The sequence below is a fragment of the Toxorhynchites rutilus genome, chromosome 3, assembly GCF_029784135.1.
Source record: "Toxorhynchites rutilus septentrionalis strain SRP chromosome 3, ASM2978413v1, whole genome shotgun sequence".
In the NCBI taxonomy this organism is placed as follows: domain Eukaryota; kingdom Metazoa; phylum Arthropoda; class Insecta; order Diptera; family Culicidae; genus Toxorhynchites; species Toxorhynchites rutilus.
The window spans coordinates 31,165,310-31,186,186 of record NC_073746.1 but is presented as its reverse complement, the minus strand read 5'-3'; the positions used below and the strand labels follow the sequence as shown (position 1 = coordinate 31,186,186).

At 39.5% G+C, this 20,877-nt stretch overlaps 2 protein-coding genes across 6 annotated transcripts in view; both read left to right on the top strand.

The window, feature by feature from the left end:
• Nucleotides 1-7,520, top strand: part of LOC129775145 (nipped-B protein) — a 37,477-nt gene extending 29,957 nt beyond the window's left edge. For all 5 annotated transcript variants that reach the window (XM_055779495.1, XM_055779491.1, XM_055779494.1 and 2 more), the window contains exons 14-17: nt 72-382; nt 442-607; nt 679-856; nt 5,588-7,520. In XM_055779495.1, the coding sequence (XP_055635470.1) occupies nt 72-382; nt 442-607; nt 679-856; nt 5,588-6,001 (1,069 nt within the window). In that variant the 3' untranslated portion in view covers nt 6,002-7,520. The remainder of the gene's footprint in view (nt 1-71; nt 383-441; nt 608-678; nt 857-5,587) is intronic.
• A 3,460-nt stretch (nt 7,521-10,980) lies between these two features.
• Nucleotides 10,981-12,475, top strand: LOC129775149 (protein ABHD11-like). The gene is made up of 4 exons (XM_055779502.1): nt 10,981-11,268; nt 11,330-11,503; nt 11,568-11,938; nt 12,002-12,475. The coding sequence occupies exons 1-4, from the start codon at nt 11,029-11,031 to the stop codon at nt 12,141-12,143; spliced, it is 927 nt and encodes a 308-aa protein (XP_055635477.1). The 5' UTR covers nt 10,981-11,028; the 3' UTR covers nt 12,144-12,475.
• The last annotated feature ends 8,402 nt before the right edge of the window (nt 12,476-20,877 follow it).

Genomic DNA, 20,877 nt, shown 5'->3' with positions numbered 1-20,877 from the left:
ATCAGAAAAAAAAGTTCGAATAGGATTAGCATATGCAAATATTTAACATCAACTTGTTCTATGAACTCTAGGATCCGAGATCCTCAGGAACCACCTAGTGCGATGAATGGTTTCTTGTACACACTGTTACGCAATACAAAACCCCAGCGACGAGCACTGGTCCAGTCGATAACGAAGCAATTTGACGACGGGAAAATCTCGCTGCAGCAAATGCTCTATCTGGCCGACAATCTAGCCTACTTTCCGTACGCAGTGCAGGACGAGCCATTGTATATAATACATCATATTGATGTGTTGATTTCTGTTACCGGTACCAATCTTCTGGCTACATTTCGGGAGGGACTGAAGCCACCGCCTGGTGCGGAGAACAATCCCGATCAGCGTAAGTGTTGTTTTTCTGCGGATCTTATTAAGTTGATGTTCACAAATTTCATCCAACAGCTGCCAATCCTCTGGAGGATGATGAGGATGACGATCAGGATGTGATTCTCAGTCGACTGCCAGAAGATACGACCGAACTCCAGAATTGCATCACATCTGCGCAAGGTTGTATGCTTCTACTAATACTCAAGCAGCATTTGAAAGATATCTATGGTATCACAGACTGGTATGTATGCGCTTAGTGCTTCCCTGCGATTCGTAGCTTGTTGTCATCATTAATATTCAACTTTTTTTTAGTAAAATATCCCGCTATTCGCCATCAGAAGCGGGAAAAATCTACGATAAGGCTATGCAGAGGAGATCAAATTCACTGTTTGATCCAAAGGCGACCATTGCTTTACTGAAGGAAGATGAAAAAACAGAAGGCATTAAGACGAAAGAGGAGAAAGTCGAGCTGGTGCAGAGATACCTGGATGTAAGTAGGATGGAATCTAGTTTATGGTCTGATTATCCCAAATTTTTAGTGTAATTTTTCAATATATTAGTTAGGTACAACTACCGGTAGCTGGTGGGGGGCCAAACCAAACAATCGTATGAAGTTGTACCGAATAGTCATATTCTCGACGATGGGATATGACAATTTTTGTTTCCAATCGACTGCCAAAACATAGAATCATGCCACGTTGCATGAAAGTGAGATGAATTGATTTGCTCTGTGTTTTAGACTAATGTTTTTCAAAGACTCTACACCTTTTATTAAAGAATTGATTTGAAAATCTTGCTGCTGAGCCGATTGTTCGCACCGCTCAATGGAAGCATTTTGTGCAACGAGGTATAAACTCTGTAATTTTTATTTTTTAACAGCAATTATGCTTCGGCAGTTATCCAGCTAGCAACCAGTAGCCTTTGACTGAGAGTTTACTACTAAGTTTTTTTGAATTGGCCTTTTCTGGTATTCAACGAGGTGAATGAAAAGAATGCGAGAAGTTTAGAACCATTATAACATAACACTCACTCACACTTCATATTTTTAAATTAAATTAAATTAAAAATTTTGAATTACCTTAACTCCACCATATTCTGCGCTAAGACTTCTCAAAGTTTAGACCATTCTGTAACCAAAATATATGCACCATGCCATAAAACAGTTAGTGCGGTCTTGATATTATATCATGAGTAGTAACAATGAAAATAAACACCATATACTTACCATATACTTACCATATACTTACATACTTACATACATAATACTTCATCAAACTATTTGAATTTTTTTTTAAAAACATATGATGTGTGCTAATTCTGCGCACTTAAATTGTAATATTCCTAACTCTGCGCAGGTGTATTTCCAATTCTGCGCACCCATAAAATAAATTTATCTGTCAAAAAGGTTATTCCACTTATTTATTGGCAATTGAATTTCAAGTGTCATCCAGCCTGAGTCATTTTTATTCACTGACCAACCAGCACCCGTGGCCGAGTGGTTAGCGTCTCACATTATCATGCCGGGTGTTCGGGTTCGATTCCCGTTCTGGCCGGGGGATTTTTCGTCAGAGAAATTTCCTTCGACTTGCACTGTGGTCACGCGTATTCTAGAGCTTGCCCCTCGGAATACATTCAAGGCGTGTTATTTGGCTTAAGAAATCTCAACTAAGTAATTAACAAATGACGCTAGTTAATGCATACGTTGAGACGGCAAAAGTTCCATAGGGAACGTTAACACCATTCAAAAAGAAGAAGAAGACCAACCATCGGGAGCGCTATTTGCAATTTTCGCAGGAATGTTTATAAGGGCTGTTTATACGGGAATGATACCAATACACCAACCGCACTAAGTGAAAATAGCACTGTGTAGCGCTCGTTCTCCGAGTTCGCGTTTGTAGTATGGACATATTTTTCGCCAGCTAGTACCAAAACAACTTACTTTGTTGGAACAAGACTTATGAGAGGATTCGTCCATGTTGAGCATACGGGTAGAATCTTCTATGACGTTGCTGATCCTGCTGATCCTTCATCCTGCGCAGAATAAGGAACATAAACAAAACATTAAGAGCTTAATTCTGCGCATTATAAATCCTCTTCTTCAAAGAGTTTATTTATTTTAATTATTCAAATAAGTCACATTCAAATACAAAACACTTAAAACTTACTGATTTCGGATAAACTCCGGATATGCAATACTTTTTGCGTGGGGAGTAGAAAGAATTTGTTGCGTCTTAGGGCCGATGCTAACAGGAACAAAAACATGACATTTTCAGTGATGTCGGCTTTTTTAAAATATTTTTTTCCTGTACAATTAATTTTTTTCGGCGAATTATCGAGTAATAACAAAAACAGAAGCACAATCTAACTATTCAACAGAATTATTACGCACAATCAATATTGGATTGATGTATTCAGTCTAAAAAAAGACGAAAGTGCGCAGAGTTAGGTGGAGTTACGATAAATTAATAAATTAGACTTTGATTTTTAGTTCCACTCTAGACAGCGACCAGCCAACATTACGTGTTGATGTTAAAAGCTAGTTTGGAATTTATCATTTATCGATCTTTATATTTTTTCAGTTGTTTAGTTTTTTTTATTTTAGAGACTATCCTGGATCAACTTACAAAAAGTTGTTACAAAAACATTACACTTAATTTCATGTTAAATTCAACATAATGTTAAATTCAACAAAAATTAACAATACTTTGATTTCTTCATTTTCGAGATCAAACACACTTTTTGCGTTCATTTTTCTTCACTGCTTGTTCGATTTCTTATTGTTGGTTGGATGGTAAGGATGTACTCGGGCTATCGCAGTATGCAGTATGGAGAAATATGCGCTGCAAGAATATGCCTAGAAGTTGCGATTTCCTCCGATTATAAAGAGGAAGGCACAAGAATCTTTGTGGTTGATCCATTGTTCATTTGTCAAATTTTGTTAATAAATTAGGCATCCTCATGTAAAAATATGCACCAACACTCGACGGATCGACTTCGGGCAGACGCACAAGAAATGATCGAGTTTCGGGTCCTTTGTTGAAGCCGTGTGAAACCGAGCAGTGTCCAGTCTTTGGTCCGGACAGTACTCGCTGCTCCCTCATTGCCTTGAAATTGTTGAACCTGGTGATAGAAATTTTTACTTTCTGCAGAAATTGATTTTTCTCTACGCGATATCTTTCGGGCTAAAAAGTGCGAAAGGATTAGTTGATTGACAATTACCTATCGTCCACCAGCAAACGGGTTGGTCAGTAGTAGGGGCATCGAAGTTCAGCAAGTTTTAAGCACTTTTTTTTGTTTTTCGAAATTTGTCAACAAGTAGACATGGTGTACATGGACTTCTCGAAAGATTCTCTCGCGATTAGGCTGTCTCAAAACTGATCCACATTGGCCTGCCCCCATGGGCTGTTCGTTGGCTAAAATTATATATGGCCTGACCACGAACGTCACTTCACGGTGAAAACGAAATGATTTTGCAAGGTTATATGCACTTTATCTCGTTTGCACCGTGAAATGACGTTCGTTATCAGGCCCTATATATTATATTTAGGGAGGAAAGGTCAATGAAGTCAAAATTGATGTTTTCAAAATACTGTGAGGTGTTCGCAGGGCAGACACTTGAAACTTTTGATCTTTGTTTTATTTGGTCACGACGTGTGTTACCTCTTAAGCTTCTTTACGTTGTTATATCCTGAGGATTTGAAATTCCTTCGTGAAATTTAGATAGTGATCCGTTAATAGTGTGGTGTCAGACGAACGGGATGCATGTTTAAACGACCAAATGAAAAGTCATTACCTTCATCCGCGCCCAGTCAGCGATAAGTTTCGAGTACTCGGTGAAACACTTTTCGCTCCGATGCCATGAAGGACCTTGGACTAATGTTGGACAGTAAATTATGGTTCAACGAACACATATCTATCTCAATAGTGAAAGTAATGCCATGTCTGGATTATTATGTCGGAACTTTTACTGCTCTTTAGTATGGAGTACAAATTTGGTACAATGTTTCACGAACTAGAGGGATCCAAAAACGATTCATCAGTATCGAATAGCGTTTTTTATCCCATTTGTTTTTTTATTTAGACTCATTAGCATTTTAGCATGCAATAGAGCCGGGTTATAATCGTGTACATGTACATGTTTATGGTTCTATAAATTGTAAACTACATAGTAGTAATAGCCACCTCCAAAATATTCCCGAAAGACGTAATCATATGTAAATTTTAGCGTGATATTAGATTATATTCATACTAATATCATTGAAGCAATTGGTGTTGAAATACGATTAACGAATAGTTTTTTGGTTTATTCAGCAACTAATCGTGATTTATGTATGGAGATGCCAATGCTTATGGCGGGTTTACATTAGGGAGATCTATAGCTATAGATGGATTTATTCACGTGAAAATAGGTGTAAACGGGTGAGAATAAATGTGATACACTTATTCGAGGTATATATAACTTGAATAAATTCAGCATATGTAAACGCTTGAGAATTTCTCACTGGTGAGAAATCACTAGAGTTGCAGTTCTACTTCAGGTGAATAAATTCACCGAAGATATGAATATATTCATTATAGAAGTTCACGCTAGTGTAAACGGTTGATGCGATTTCTATAAATCTCATCATATTTCTTCACATGAATATATCCCTAGTCTAAACCCACCCTTATGAATCAATTGTTTCCGGAGCTGTAAATCATTTCCGTACGACTATTGGAGCTTTCCATTGATTTGTTTAATTGTGATAGCAAATTTTTTTTTCAAAGGCTCCGTTGGAAAAAACAGTGTCGAAAGTATAACGAAGTGATAATCGAAAATATAAATATATTTTGATTAGAATATTTTCAAAAAGTACTTCTGTTAATAAAAATTTAAATGCCTAAGTATTCAAAGTAGTCTTGCATGTTCAAATGATGTCCCACACAACGGTGTTTAATGAGGACTTCAAATTCAAATAAAATGCTGAGATTGTATTATGAGTGGCACACTCTAGAATAAGCGACTATAAGTGCAAGGTGGAAGAAATTTCATTCATGAAATATTCGATTTATCGGCATTTATCGGCTTCAATTTGCATTCGATGAATTGTATTCTTTAGTCCGACAAGGTGCCTTCGCTAACTGATAGTGCAATAATGTTACTGAGTACAAACTAGTTTTCAAAAAATCAAATGCAACAAAATTATTTTCACATTTTTTGAATTCATTTAATTTCTTTTAGTTCAAACAATTGATGCTGCGGCTTGATCCAGACGATCCGGACCTGCTGGACGAGGAGGATCGTCTTCCTCCCAAGAATGCCGATACTAATTCCACTACAACGACGCCTGTAAAGCAGCAAGGTTCGACCGGTGCGACCGAGGCTAACAAGAGTAACAGCAATACTCCCGCCAGCACCACCAACACCGGAAATTCACAAACAAACAATGTAAATAGCAATAGCAGTAGTAGTGCGACGACCACCGCTGTCCCAGCAGCCATCAGCCATCGCACCCCAAAATCTTCCTCAAAGTCGTCATCGAACGCTCAGTCGACCCGCAAGAACCCGCCTGTGCGAAGTACCCGCAAAAAGCGACGGAAACTGTCCACCTCCGAGGAGGATGAAAGTGACGCCAGTGATATGGATTATGACTAAAAATCTGCCACCACTCAATACCTAATTTATTCTTTCATACACACAACCACACCTCCATACTATCATTTTGTTTTTAGAAGTTCTATGAATACAGATGTAAAGGAATGCACACTTTTATTACGCTATACAATAACCCTACGAATTTCAGAATTAGGGTTCGAGTAGCAGAGATACATATTCTGAAACTATCCCGCGTAGTATTTTTCCTCAAGTTTTTTTCCTTGCCCCTCAGATACATAATTTCGCACCATTCATCCCGTGCTATTGTTATTCACTCACCCCTCCCGCTGTAGATGTAAGGAACATAAATATTGTTTGCCAATGTGAATCCAAATAGAAAACACAAACACACACACACTTCGTGAAGATGTAGTTTTCAAGACTAATGGATCAAAACCAATAAAACAAATTGAAAAGAACTGTGAAAAAATATATATATACGCGAAGGCGTAAAAATGAGCACATTTTTAGACCCTTTACGGAAATGAAACGAAATGAAACATAGAGATATTAATACGTAGACAGAGTTTATGTATCCCAAACTACGCAAGAGATGGAAGCTCAGAGGGACTTAACTATCAAAAATTGGATGCGCAAAGCGAAGTGAGTAAAATTCAACCGTAAAACCCCTAGACAGATGTTTTATGAAATATATTTAATTACTGGGAGACAAACAAGTAAAACAAAGTTAGGAAAAGAACGGATCGGATTCAATGTTTATAGTGGATACATCAAAAAACGTCGTTGTGTTCTTCATGTGGAAAGAGAGGAACATTGGACGTGGAAATATTTAATTTATTGAACAAAACATAAAAGGTGATTGGGATAAGAGAGCGAGAATGGGATGTGTGAGAAGGGCAGCAAAAAATGTATAATCTGAATTTTGATCAGTTGTTTTGAGGGAGTTATCATATATGAATGTGTGTTGCAAACGAAGAAGCGAAACCATGCAAATAAAAAAATTGTAAACAGTTTTACTCATAAGGATAGTTCGGTAAGAAGGAGCTGCAAAATAGACACGAGACCACTATGCACAGCGAAGACATTTAGACTATAGAGAGCTCCGAGCGGTGTCTCCGTAGAGCAGATGTTATATGCGTGCTTGTGCGAGCCAACGATTGTATATTTTTGTAAATATAGGATATATCTTTTTCTCTCCCTATGTGATTAGCGAGAATAGAAAGGTATAAATTAAACGTTTATGAGGACAAATATAAATGCAGTGTTCTGGAACAAGAAAAAGAATCACGAAAACGATAAAGGCAGAGACTTTATTTAAAGTGTTTTTAGATAAATTATTTATATAAAAAAGAAATGAAAAAGCGAAAAAAATGAATCCAGATGAATTTGTAATTTAATTTAGAGTTAAGGCAGAACAAAACAACACAATTTTCAGGAGTAAACACACATGTTCGAAAAATGTATAATCGAAAGTTTTTTTTTTAAATTTCTGTTTCATTTTATTCAAATGAGTCATGAAAGGAAAACAAAGGAGAATAAAACCTGTAGATAATTCAAACCTGTGGTTCAATGCATGATGGTTAGAAAATCCTTTCAATTGAAAAATATTTTCCTGCGGCCGTGAGGCCAGTTCATTGGGGAGGGATCTGTGCCGTTGGTGGTCTTGTTCCCCTGATTATAAAGAGGAAGGAACAAGGATCTTTGTGGTTGATCCATTTGTCAAGTTTTGTGAATTCGTAATAAGACATCATCTAAATACAAAATAATGCTCTAATAAAGCTCTCGACGGATCGTTACTCAGGATGTCCCGTACGCTCCCACTGATCCTGTACAATTTCATGCAGACGCACAAGAAATATTTCGACGCCCTATTGACAGTAGGCCGGAACTTTCGCCATTGCTGTCGAAAACATATTTGTTGGCATGTTTTTCAGTTCTTTCTTAGCATTATTCCTTAGTTTCTCCTTCATTTTTGCCACGGAATTGTTGGAGTAGACCCTCCGCTTCAGGTTTGCCCAGAAATTCTCGATGAGACGCAGCTGGGGGACGTTCGAAGAGTTGACGGAGTTTGGAATAACATCTATCTTCAAGCGGTTCATCTCCTTCAGCGACTTCTTCGCGTAATGAACGGAGGCCAGGTCCGGCCAAAACACCACATCCTCGTCCGGATGATATTTCTGCTTCAACTTTGTGCAAATCTCGGTGCAAAAGAAGAGCGGTTATGAGTTTCCCCTTTCGCTGATGGTTAGCCACAGAAGCACCTTCTTTAGGAACTTTGTGTAGGAGATGTACTTCACGTCGGAGCATACCTCTTTGATGGGGGACGTAAAGTAGGTGGTTCTTTGCCAGTCGCTACCATCCAGCGTTAAATACGTCTAGTCGTTCATGACGGCCGGGAAAATTTCCATCATTTTTAGCTTTTGTTTCTGGGTCACAGCTTGCGGTTCCGACACGACTGGTCTTGACTTACGTTTCCGCATAAAGATGTCCATCTCCGCTAGGTATTTTTCACTGTCTGGTCCGTTGCTCCGGCTTCCTGGCCTAAAGCCCAGAACGATGTAGACTTCCCTTCGTGTTCTGCTTTAGCTTCCGTTGCAGTTTACGATCGCGTAGCACCGTCGGACGATCGGAACAAGGGTTCCGTTCAAGGCTTTTATCCTTCTCCAGAAATGTAAGGAGCTAAGCTAAGCATCTTCTAGCCAACGATACCGGGGCCTGGGTCCTCCCTTGCCGGTATGGAGGGTTATAGAAAGTTCATCGATGGAGAATTTTATGTTGTAGTGCTTATCAAGATGACTCACCGGCATCACGAAGTTATTGACAGAACAAGCATCAACTCTCTGTCGCATGATAAACACGGAGTCATAACCGGATATTGAGGACAATCCCGCCAAATATTCCCCGAGCGTGTTTGCTGAAAAAGTCAAAGGATATTGATACGAATAAGGGTCTTCGTAGCCTAATTGGTTGCGTGTCCGCTACTAAGCGAACGATCATGAGCTCATATCTCAGGGCCCCTCAACGGACCATCTTTGTGTGTTATTCCAGCTACTATGTCCACGCAACAATCATCATGTGACGGTAATCCCAGTCCCTTACCGCTCTGCTGCATCGGTAATTGGCACTATTAATAACACAACAATGGAATCCTCATATCAACAGTCCAACTGTGAACATTCGAACAACAGCAATATTCTTGCGCCGAAAAAGGCGACATGTGTTGTGTATCGATAGATAGTAATACTCTTATGCCTAAAAACGGTAACAGTGTAATATACAACAAAAAGTTATCTTAAGATAAAAATGTACACGAATGAATTCGGCTCTGTTATCGCTAAATTGCTAAATGAGCCTAATAAAATAAACTATGGGATAATTTTTTTTAAGTGTAAATTTTCCACATAAATCTTTTTAAAGCATATTCAAGAGGGTTTTCAAAAAGAGCGCTACAAAAGTGTTTTCAAATAAAACAAAAACGGTTTTGGATATCAATAAAATTCTTTATTCATGTGGAAGTACATTTGATGCCATTATGTACGGAATTCGATTTCTTTTGCATGGCCACCACGGGCACGCTTGCAGAAGTCAAGACGATTTCCGACCGTTTTCAAGCATAAATCGACCGATACTGCTGCAATTTCACATTCGATATTCGTGGGAAGTTTATCAATCGTCGCTGGCTTGTTGGCATAGACCATAGACTTCACGTAGCCCAACAGGGAAGATTATCTAACGGCGTCAAATCGCACGACCGGGGCGGCCAATTGACTGGGCCATTTCGTGAGATATTTGCCAAAACAAAACTTGGTTTTTCAATAAATCGATTGTTAAAATCGCTGTGTGGCTTGTCCAAGCATATTGTCCAAGTCCATATAATCCAATCCGGGCCAAAAATATTCGATTATCATTGAGCGGTAGCGATTCCCATTCACAGTAACGTGTCGGTCTTGATCATCACGGAAGAAGTACGGTCTAACGACGCCGCCGGTCCACAAACCGCACCAAATCGTATTTTGTTCGGGGTGCAATGGTGACTCATGGTATACGTGTGGATTGCTGCCTGACCAATAACGCATATTTTGCTTATTGACGAAGCCATTCAGCCAGAAATGACCCTCATCGTTGAAGATGATTTTTCGAAGAAAAATATGTTCACGAACATACGACGCTTCTGGTGGACAAGCGGCTTCAATTCTTGCGTCAATTTATTATTGTAAGGATGTAAGGATGTCTTTTCGCAAAATTCGCCACATGGCGTCGTTTGCTGTCCCTATCGGTCTACTATTGTAGCGTTCCTATTGAAATACCCGTTACTAAACATCAGTCGGTTTACGCATAGTATTAAACCAAACCAAAAAGTCTGCAACAAAAATAAAATGTGTTTTACAGGGGTGGCATTGCGCATTTCGAAACGAGTAACTCGTTTCGAGAAAATTCGAACTCAAATCGAAATGGTTTTAGTATTATGTATGTTTATCAGGTTCATATTTTCGGTGTACTAGATTTAGAGCAAAATTTGTCTCGTACAGGAATGTAAAATTTTTAGGTTCGTAAACAGACCTGGTCAAAGGCATGTCAAAATGGTGGAAACGAACAAAAATCACTCGTTTCGAAATGCGCAATGTCACCTCAGATATGTCTGTAAATTTACAAACATATTTGTAAATCTGGCATCTCTGGTGGTCTGAGAATTTATTGCAAGAAATCGCTTGAAAACATGCATGAATTTGCTTGAAAACTAAGTGGATTGAGTCCGCACCACTTAGATCCATATTACCCCCACTGTCCGTATTACCCTATGCATTTCATTGATGTTCATTGCATCGGTGCTCCTCGTCTACTATTGATTTTTCATTTGCGCGCCGTTCGTGTATTTAACGTCGTGCTGACTCTATCTTAATTTGAATTTGGCAACACTAGATATACAAAGTGAGCACTTTCCTGAGAACTCGCCTTGCGTATTTGGTTTGCGTCCGAACTACCACGAATATGTCACACTGATCACTGTTTTGAAAACAGTCGAACAGCGCGGAATACGCATAAGCGATTGTAGTATATCTATTAAAATGTTGAGAGTTTCTCTGAATATTGCTACGGTGGCCTCCATTCTAACGAAAAGATTACTTTCTACTAGTTGCAGTTTGCAAAATAGATCTCCCTTAGAGTTGTCTTACACTGTATATGATAAAACAAAAGGTGACCCAAACACTCCACCTGTACTGATCTTGCATGGTCTGTTCGGATCCAAATCAAATTGGAACAGTCTCTCGAAGGCATTCCAGCAGAAGACAAACCCCACTAGGAAGGTAATGTTTGAATGTTGCGGATGAAACCTAATTAAATCAATGTACTTGTAACTATACCCAGATTTACTCAATAGACGCGCGAAATCATGGCGAAAGTCCACACTCACCGGTTCACTCCTACGAGCACATGGTGGATGACTTGGTGGCGCTTTACCAGAAACTTGATATCGAGAAAGCTTCCGTTATCGGGCACAGCATGGGTGGACGCGCTATGATGTTACTGGCTTTGAAGCACGTAAATCTTGCTACCCTGAATAGTTCCGCATATGTCTAGCATCTCATAATCTAAATATCTACAGCCCCACTTGGTCGATCGAGCCGTTATCGTGGACATCTCACCCGCCTCGGGATTGGGCACTAGCAACACAAATATCCCGCTCTTCCTGCAGTCAATGAAATCGATCAAAATATCTCCCGATCAAACTATTCATCAAGCGCGTAAAATCGCAGACGAGCAGCTGATGAAAATTATCGCCGAGAAACCGTTGCGAGATTTTTTGATTACCAATCTGGCGAAGTCTGACGAGGACGGCACTTTCCGGTGGAGAATAAATTTGGAATCGTTAGAGAGTAATTTCAACGATGGTGTGGCCCGATTTCCGGATGTCAGTGGATTGAGCTTCGGCGGTCCGACGCTGTTTATTGCTGGTGGGCGATCGGATTATATCAAGTAATTAGAGGAATGTAATGGTGAATCGGGTATTGATGTTTTCAAACGTTTTGTTTATTGCAGGAAATCAGATATACCCATTATTAGGCAGCTCTTTCCCAAATCGAATATTACGTATGTCGAAGGTGCGGGACACTGGGTACACAGTGAGAAATCTGCCGAGTTTGCCTCGTTAGTTTTAGAATTTTTAAATGCTAAAGATTAACAGAATTGTTTTTGACGGTTTGGCGGTTCGAATTGAAAATTGCTAGCGAAAAATTGTTTAAAACTACGGACTGAGATAGATTGAAAAGAACAAAACCTTCGGGAACACACCTGTCGGCTTCTCAAATTCAATATCAACGCCTATATGAATATGGCCTCCGGGAATGGTTCGGAAACTCTTTGCTAGGTGTGACGATCAAAGTACTAGGAGTCTTTCAAACAAATTAGATGTTTCTTCATCAGATTTCGTTTAGTGAAATTTATAGAATACTCTGATTTTCTTTTTATGATGCAACCAAAAGTTAAACTAAAAATTAGATAAAAAAACGCTTATGTGTATTTGTTTGACTTCAAAATTTGTTCGAAAGCACTATAATCCCATCTAGACGACAAGAAGTGGTTGAATGAGCCTTGATATGTTTGGATCTACGGTAAGTAAATTTTGTGCAATTAATTAAAAAAATAGACGATAACAAACAAATAAATCTATCAGTTTTTTTTTCCAAAATATATTTATTTATTAAGGCACATGTGGCGTTAGCCTGACGGGGCCGGGAGTCCAATATTTTGACAATTTTTGTCTTACAACTATGTTAGTAATATGTAACCGATTACTTGCGGTTGGCTCGAGGTTAGTATTACAAGTGTTCTCATAATTGGTATGTTGCAGTCTTCGATGCTCTATACGTGTGCCCGACACGGGCTACTTCCTATTGGGATGCAGCTGACCATTAATCAGCAACGCTCCCTAGTCTGTACCCCATATCTAGCGTGGTGCGTCTTTCTCGACTCGAGGAATCCAGGATAGAATGGTCACTAGCCGGCGCAATCATCAGTTCGTGTAGAGTTGTCATGAGCGGTACAACCTTTGGCCCGTGCATCTGTAAAGAGTGTGTGTATGTATTGCCGCGACTAAGTTAAAGTTTATCGATCGGATAGGAGGGATATGAAACAGGGACACAACGAAGGAAACATCATTAAACGTTGACATCGGCGTTTCTGAGGAACAGGTATAGATGAAGCAGAAGATCAGGATCCCGGCTACCTAAGATATCCCGGACGGAGATATCCGATTGTCTGCCTTTTGCTCTCAGTGCTCTAGAGAGCTGAGAGCGAGCAGCATGGAACCGGATACACGACCAGACAACATGCTCGATGTCGTGGTAGCCATCGCCACAATCACAAAGATTGTTTGCTGCGAGCCCAATGCGATAGAGATGCGCGTTTAGGTTGTAGTGATTGGACATAAGCCGAGATATCACGCGAATGAAATCACGACCTACATTCAATCCCTTGAACCATGCACTCGTCGAGACCTTAGGGATAATCGTGTGTAACCAACGACCGAACTCATCTTTACTCCACATGCGCTGCCAACTAACGAGTGTGTCCTGACGAGGAATGTGAAAAAATTCCTTATAGGCAATTTGCCTTTCAAAAAGTGTGCCTTCTGAAGCGCCCACCTTAGCTAGCGAGTCCGCTTTCTCATTCCCCGGAATCGAGCAATGAGAGGGAACCCATGCTAAGGTAATCTTGAATAATTTTTCGACCAAAACACTCAATAGATGTCTTATTCTTGTTAGGAAATAAGATGAGCGTTTATCAACTTTCATTGAGCGGATTGCCTCTATTGAGCTGAGACTGTCTGAAAAAATAAAATAATGGTCGATGGGCAGTGTTTCAATGATCCCTAGAGCATAGTATATCGCACCCATTTCTGCGACATACACGGAACAAGGATTTTTGAGTTTGAAAGAGGCACTGGAATTTTCATTGAAGATGACGAAGCCAGTGGACCCGTTTATGCATGAACCGTCAGTAAAGAACATTTTATCAGATCTAACTTTCCCATATTCTGCCGAAAATATCTCCGGAATATAATCGGAGCGTAGATGATCTGGTATTCCATGGATTTTTTGTCGCATGGACAGATCAAAAATGACAGAGGAATTGCAAAAGTATGGGAAGCAAACTTGGTTGGAGATTCCTGGTAAAGGGTGCACGTCGTGGGTAAGGTACTCATGGTATAAAGACATAAAACTTGACTGAGAAATCAGTTGGAGTAGATTTTCGAAGTTATCAATCACCAATGGATTCATGATCTTGCAACGGATGAGAAATCTGTAGGACAATTCTGTGAACCGAAGAGTAAGCGGGGGTACTCCTGCCAAAACTTCGAGACTCATCGTATGTGTCGAATGCAAACACCCCATGGCTATACGCAAGCAACGATATTGTATCCTCTCCAGCTTGAGAATATGAATCCTGGCAGCTGATCGGAAGCAAAAACTGCCATATTCTAACACTGACAATATCGTTGTTTTGTACAACTGAATGAGGTCTCCTGGATGGGCACCCCACCATGTTCCGGTTATTGTTTGGAGAAAATTGATTCTTTGCTGGCATTTCTGTTTCAAATACGCAATGTGTCTCCCCCAGGTACATTTAGAATCAAAATATACACCCAGGTATTTGAAAAACATAGAGTGTTGGATCGTTTTGCCGGATAGGTAAAGCTGGAATTGGGCGGGTTCGTGCTTCCTAGAAAAAACGACCATTTCAGTTTTCTCCGTAGAGAATTCGATACCCAGCTTGAGGGCCCACGTGAACAGATTGTTCATGGTATCTTGCAACGACTTTTGCAGAGCGACGGGATTAGTACCCGTGATGGAAATAACTCCATCGTCTGCAAGTTGTCTCAGCGTGCAGTCTCTAGTTAGACAATCATCCATATCATTGACGTAAAAACTGTACAAGAGGGGGCTTAGGCAGGTGCCTTGCGGTAGGCCCATAAAGCTGTAACGAGAAGATTTTGAGTTGCCATGAGAGAAATTCATGTGCTTTTCTGACAGTAAATTGTACAGGAAATTATTCAGAATTGGTGAAAGTCCACGATTATGAAGCTTCTCTGAGAGAATTTCCATGGAAACTGAATCAAATGCCCCTTTGATATCGAGAAAAACGGAAGCCATTTGTTCTTTGCGAGCAAATGCGATTTGGATTTCAGAAGATAGCAGCGCGAGACAATAATTCGTCCCTTTACCTCGGCGGAAGCCAAACTGCGTATTTGACAGCAAATTGTTCGTTTCGACCCACTTGTCTAAACGAAGTAGAATCATTTTCATCATGTTTCGCCAAGTCGGGAAGATTCTTCAACAAGTTGAATTTAATCTTGTCCGACCCCGGAGCTGAATTGTTACATGAGAGGAGGGCAATTGAGAATTCTACCATCGAAAAATTCTCATAATCGCATTGGAGCGGAATATCGCGTACGATGCTTTGTGCAGGAACAGAATCGGGACAAACCTTCCTTGCAAATTTGAAAATCCAACGGTCAGAGTATTTCACACTTTCATTGGTATGGTTCCAGCCACGCATTCTCCTAGCCGTATTCCAAAGAGTGCTCATAGCGGCCTCCCTTGACAAACCATTGACGAACTTTCGCCAATATCCACGCTTTTTTGCTTTAATCAGACCTTTTAGTTTGGCTTCTAGAGCTTGGTACTTTCGAAACCATTCCACTAATCCAGTTTTCCTGAATTTTTTGAAAGCGGATGATTTTTCAAGGTAGACCTTTGAACATTCCTTGTCCCACCAAAGTGATGGAGGACGACGTCGGAAAGTGGTAGCCGGTACACGTTTCTTTTGAGCTTGAAGTGCGCTATCGTAAATCAAACTTGATATAAAATTATACTCTTCAAGGGGAGGAAGTTCATGCATCGAAATGATTGCTTCAGATATTAATTCTGCAAATTTTCTCCAGTCAATATTTTTCGTGAGGTCATACGCAATATCGACTGACTCACTAGATTTTGATTCATTGGCGATCGATAAAATTATTGGTAGGTGATCACTACCGTGGGGATCTTGGATTACCTTCCATGTGCAATCCAGGGATAATGAAGAAGAGCAGAGAGATATGTCTAGCATGCTTGCCCGTGCAGGAGGGTTGGCTATCCTAGTTGCTTCCCCAGTATTTAAAACTGTCATGTTGATGTTGTCGCACAGATCATAAATCAACGTGGCACGGTTGTCATCGTAGAGTGACCCCCATGCTGTTCCATGGGAGTTGAAGTCACCTAAGATTAACCGCGGCTCCGGCAATGCCTCGATAATATCAAAGAACTGATGGCGGCCTACCGTAGTCCTGGGAGGAATATATATCGAAGCAATGCAGAGTTCTTTGCCATTGATTTGTATCTGGCCAGCGACAACTTCAATGCCTGTAATCGATGGGATAGTGACTCTATAGAAGGAGTGACGTTTTTTGATCCCCAATAGTACGCCACCAAACGAGTCGTTACGATCTAGGCGAATAATGTTGAAATCGTGAAAATTCAGCTCGTCGGCTGAACAAAGCCATGTTTCACAGAGAGAAAATACATCACAGTTAGAACTGTGAACTAAAAATTTAAATTGGTCTAGTTTAGGGATGATGCTTCTGCAATTCCACTGTATGACAGTGGTCAAATCCTTGACCTCTTGCGCTGAATTAGGCATCGAGGGAAATGAACGCTGCTAAAAAGCCACATTTTTCTTTCAAAAATGTTCTCACAACCGGAAGCAAACATAATACTATGCTTTTAAGAGGATCATTTATATTTAAAGCATTTAAAATGTTATCCACAAGGTCTGAAAGCGCAAGCAGGCCAGGTAGTGGCTGTTGATTCGACCGCGAAAATGGAACAGACGTGTTCGTTGTTGTTCCGGGAAGTGCTGAGGACCCCTGGTTGGTAGCATGACCACGTAAACCGGGAGGTACTTGCTTCGGCCTATTCTCAGCACGTTCAGTTCGAGGCTTCATTCCAACTTGGGAAGTTTCGGTATTCTTATCAGTTGTTTCAACATAATACCGGAACTCCCCAACAGATTGCTCTGCTAATGTAGACTGCGTCATATTTCGTAATTGGAGCCATTTTCTTGTTTCGACAACTGACAAAGGTTTGTAATACATGAAAAAACATACACATCAGCCCATTATTTTCTGTTAGTAGGAGAAGTGCGGGTTATACGGACAGTAGAGGTAATATGGACAGATGATTAGGGTTGCCATAATAAAATCTGTGTTTTTCATCTGAAAAAATCTTTTTATCTTAGTTCTTTTCCAGAAAATCTGTATTGATATCTCTAATGAATTTATAAGTCTAATTTTTAGCCATAATTTTAGCTTCATTATTATTGTTAGGCATACACCAAGGTTTTTTACGCGGTTTTTTACGAGTTTTTTTTTTCGCGGATTTTCCAATTAGCGCGGTTTTTTTACGCGGATTTTCCAATTAGCGCGTTTTTTTTACGCGGTTTTTCCAATTAACGCGGTTTTTTTACGCGGGTACTGTGTAAAAAAAGACCAGACCAACATTACATCGCTCACTCCCCTCACATTTCGTCTTCATGCTCCATCAGAGCATATGGCGGTAATCAGTGCTTGCGACGGAACTTAGCGCTTATGACGGAAATTAGTGCCGCACTCTATCACGATGCTTACGTAGATTTTAGGTGACCTGGTTTTTTTTACGCGGATTTTCCAATTAACGCGGTTTTTTTACGAGGTACGTATCCCCCGCGTAAACAAAATTGGATGTAGATATTATTGATTTGACGATGTTGATCACATATACACATACACACTGTATAATGCTACATTGAGGTGTAATGGATGCTTTTACATTAAATTACGCAAATTTTTCCATCATAACATATTCTGGTACATAAACACACAAGAGTGGTGAAGAATTAAAAGGTAGCATCATAAGGTATCACAACAAATCTGGATAACTGTCAACGAATATGTGAATATTTCTATATTTGACCTTTAGCTGTTCAACGGTATGATGATTTATTGTAGCAGATGATTCTAAAAGTTTTTCTCACCATGTGCAGTAGCTGTTCCTATTATTCTGGGCATATATTATTCAAAACAGTAAAATAAAAAGGTTATGTTTCCAAATTGTTCTGAGTTGGGTGTTTCAGTTTGAAATGTTTGAACTTATCAATCAATGGCAAAACTTAGTTCAAAAAAAGTAAAATAGAATTGGTCAAATAGGAGTCATCTTGTTGAGGACGAATTCTGACTTGTTAATGGTTCATACTCTAATATTTCCTGAATTGGGTTGGAGTCATTTTATTCTTGGTTTCAAACGAATACAAAACGTTCGAAAGTACGCCTCATTCGTATCCTTGGTTTCGTACGAAAGAAATCCATCCGTTCGAACATTCGAACATCGTTCGTTCGAACGAATTGCCCTATTCTTGTTTTCGTACGAATGTATTTTTTCGCTTGTCAGTAAAACGCTACTGTTGAGTTGCGAATCAGATGAAGCGTAGATGAAAATTCAATCAATGCTTATGTTTTTGTGGCGTATTGAGACGAAGTGGTATGTGAAACTGAAAATACTTCTACTCAATTGATTATAAATCTCATTTATTACAGTGGAAAATTTTTAGAAGAAGCAGATACATGAAAGAAATAGACATGATTTTTTCACCTGACAAATATGTTTTTATTTGGGTATCGGAGGAACTCGTTTGGTCGCCGAGGATGAAATAGATTGCTAATCGTTGATGTTGAATAGGTGAACGCTGATGACTTTAGTGTTTGAATTTCATTTCATTCGCATAATTTTTAATTTTTATTCTGAGCCGTTGAATCCACTCCAGGTACCAGGTTTTATCCGTCTTGACATGTTGGTTCTACTACTCAAACTAGTATAGAAAAAAATTATAGGAGGTTGTGTCCAAGATACGATCGCATTGTTGACGTAGAACTACGCTGTTATTTTATATAAGTCGCTTGTTTATACCTTCGGATATTATTCTATAATGCTGTGAAATTTTAGAAACAGCTGCTTAGTAGAATAATCTTTGAAATGGTTTTTCATTGTAGAATCAGTTGACGATAATTGATTGATGATTCATTCTTGCCCTCGCAAAACAATACACTAGCTGATCGTCTGTCGCAATTTATTTCATGTCAATGCATTGAAAATTTACCTCGAACGCTATTCCGGTGGCCTTTTTCGCAATTGACATTGACTCGATTATATTACATGTAACACCAGCACCATTATTCCACATCTCATAACTACATCAATATATCTTTGGCACCGAATGGAAGCAACAACGATGACAACACTTGCAAGTATCGAATACCATGCTACATGTTATCTAGTATTACCTCAAAGCAATCGCACCTCTAGGCATCGCTCGTACAACGTAAACCAAGCGCCAAACAATCGTTCACCATAGCATGCATACAGAACCATACATTGGTGGCTTGAAGCTACAAGGAATACAAATACTTCTCATCATTTTGCGCTATTCTCAAAAGAAACGCTTTTGTTAATATTACTGGCCTTAAAAAAAGTTGCATTACTTTCTCATGCTCTAGAGAAGCGCAGCTGTCACCCTTAGTGGAGGAATTTTTGCTACTGGTGAGCGAAACGTAATCACATACAAAACTCCAGAACGACATTTACTTTCTTGGTGACTAAACAAGCGAAATAAACTCTTTTTGTTAATATCAACAACCTCGAAAACAGTAGCAATGCTCCATTATGATCAATATTAGCGCAAATACAATCCTAGTTGAAGGCAATTTCGCGACTGGCACGCGAACCCAAATAACTTATAACATTCCAGTAAGACATTCAAGATGCTTGGTATTCCCCAAATATTTTTTTGGAGCATAACCTTAACGCCTGCTTCGCCATAACGTCAGTTTAATGCATTGATGCATTCTCAAAGGCACTAAAGAAGCCGTTTACATTTTCGACCGACGCGCCGAAATCGCCTATATTGCTGTTGTTCAATACGGTGTCACACTCGCGAAGGCTCGGTTCAGTGCGAGCGCTTTTCACTACACCAACATCGCGTGCATCATTAGATGACGCTTGCCTCGAAATTTCATTGCCCCTGGCAATGTGTTTGTTTTTTGCAGGGCTAGAGCCTACCTCCCTCTTCATGCCGAATGAAAGGCAAATATTCCCCTTCATTCTTCTACTTTTCCTTTGTTCACGGCGACTTCAAATCCTACGATTTCCCCTTCGTTGGTTGTCGATAAGTTGCTCGTTATTGACAGCTCTGTTCGGGAAAGCACACAAATGGACAGAACAAATGTATGGAAATATGGAAACGTCTAAAGTTTTCATGAATTTTAACCATTTACAAACCAGGGGATTCTAATGTATATCATATTAAACAAATCTTAAGGAATTTCCGATTCGTTTAGTATGTAAATCGCTAAAATCCGTTCGCGTCAAAAATAGTTATTAACGTTAACTTTATTTCATAAAAACGTGACCTGTTTTCTGATTTGACACCCTTAATGAAAGTCGTAGCTCTACGTCAAAAATTGAGTGATTTAGAATTGAGAATATGAGTCATGTAGATTATTCATATTTCATTCCGTTTCATTTTTGTGATGTAATGCTGGTCTCAGTAAGTCCACCCATTATAGTCGCTGCCATTCTCCTAGTACTGAAATCGTTTTTCGCTGTACAATTACCCATGTTGCTGCAACCCGGAAGACACTCGCTTAAGGCAGTATTCTAGTCTAGAAATTTGAAAAAAACCTATATCCTTCATATTTCTGTTGTCTAGGCATTCAAGAATATACCCTAGAAAGGAATTGTCGAGAATCCTATTATTTACCAAGTTAGAGCCATTTTAGTGATGCGGTATCTAACCTGGTACGGCTATAACAATGAACTACAAACGCATTTTTCTCGAAACTAGTT

Coding starts and splice junctions, on each gene's coding strand:
- LOC129775149 (XM_055779502.1), top strand. CDS start 11,029: ATGTTGAGAGTTTCTCTGAATATTGCTACGGTGGCCTCCATTCTAACG. Junction 11,269..11,329: donor AGACAAACCCCACTAGGAAG/GTAATGTTTGAA, acceptor AACTATACCCAG/ATTTACTCAATAGACGCGCG. Junction 11,939..12,001: donor GGGCGATCGGATTATATCAA/GTAATTAGAGGA, acceptor TGTTTATTGCAG/GAAATCAGATATACCCATTA.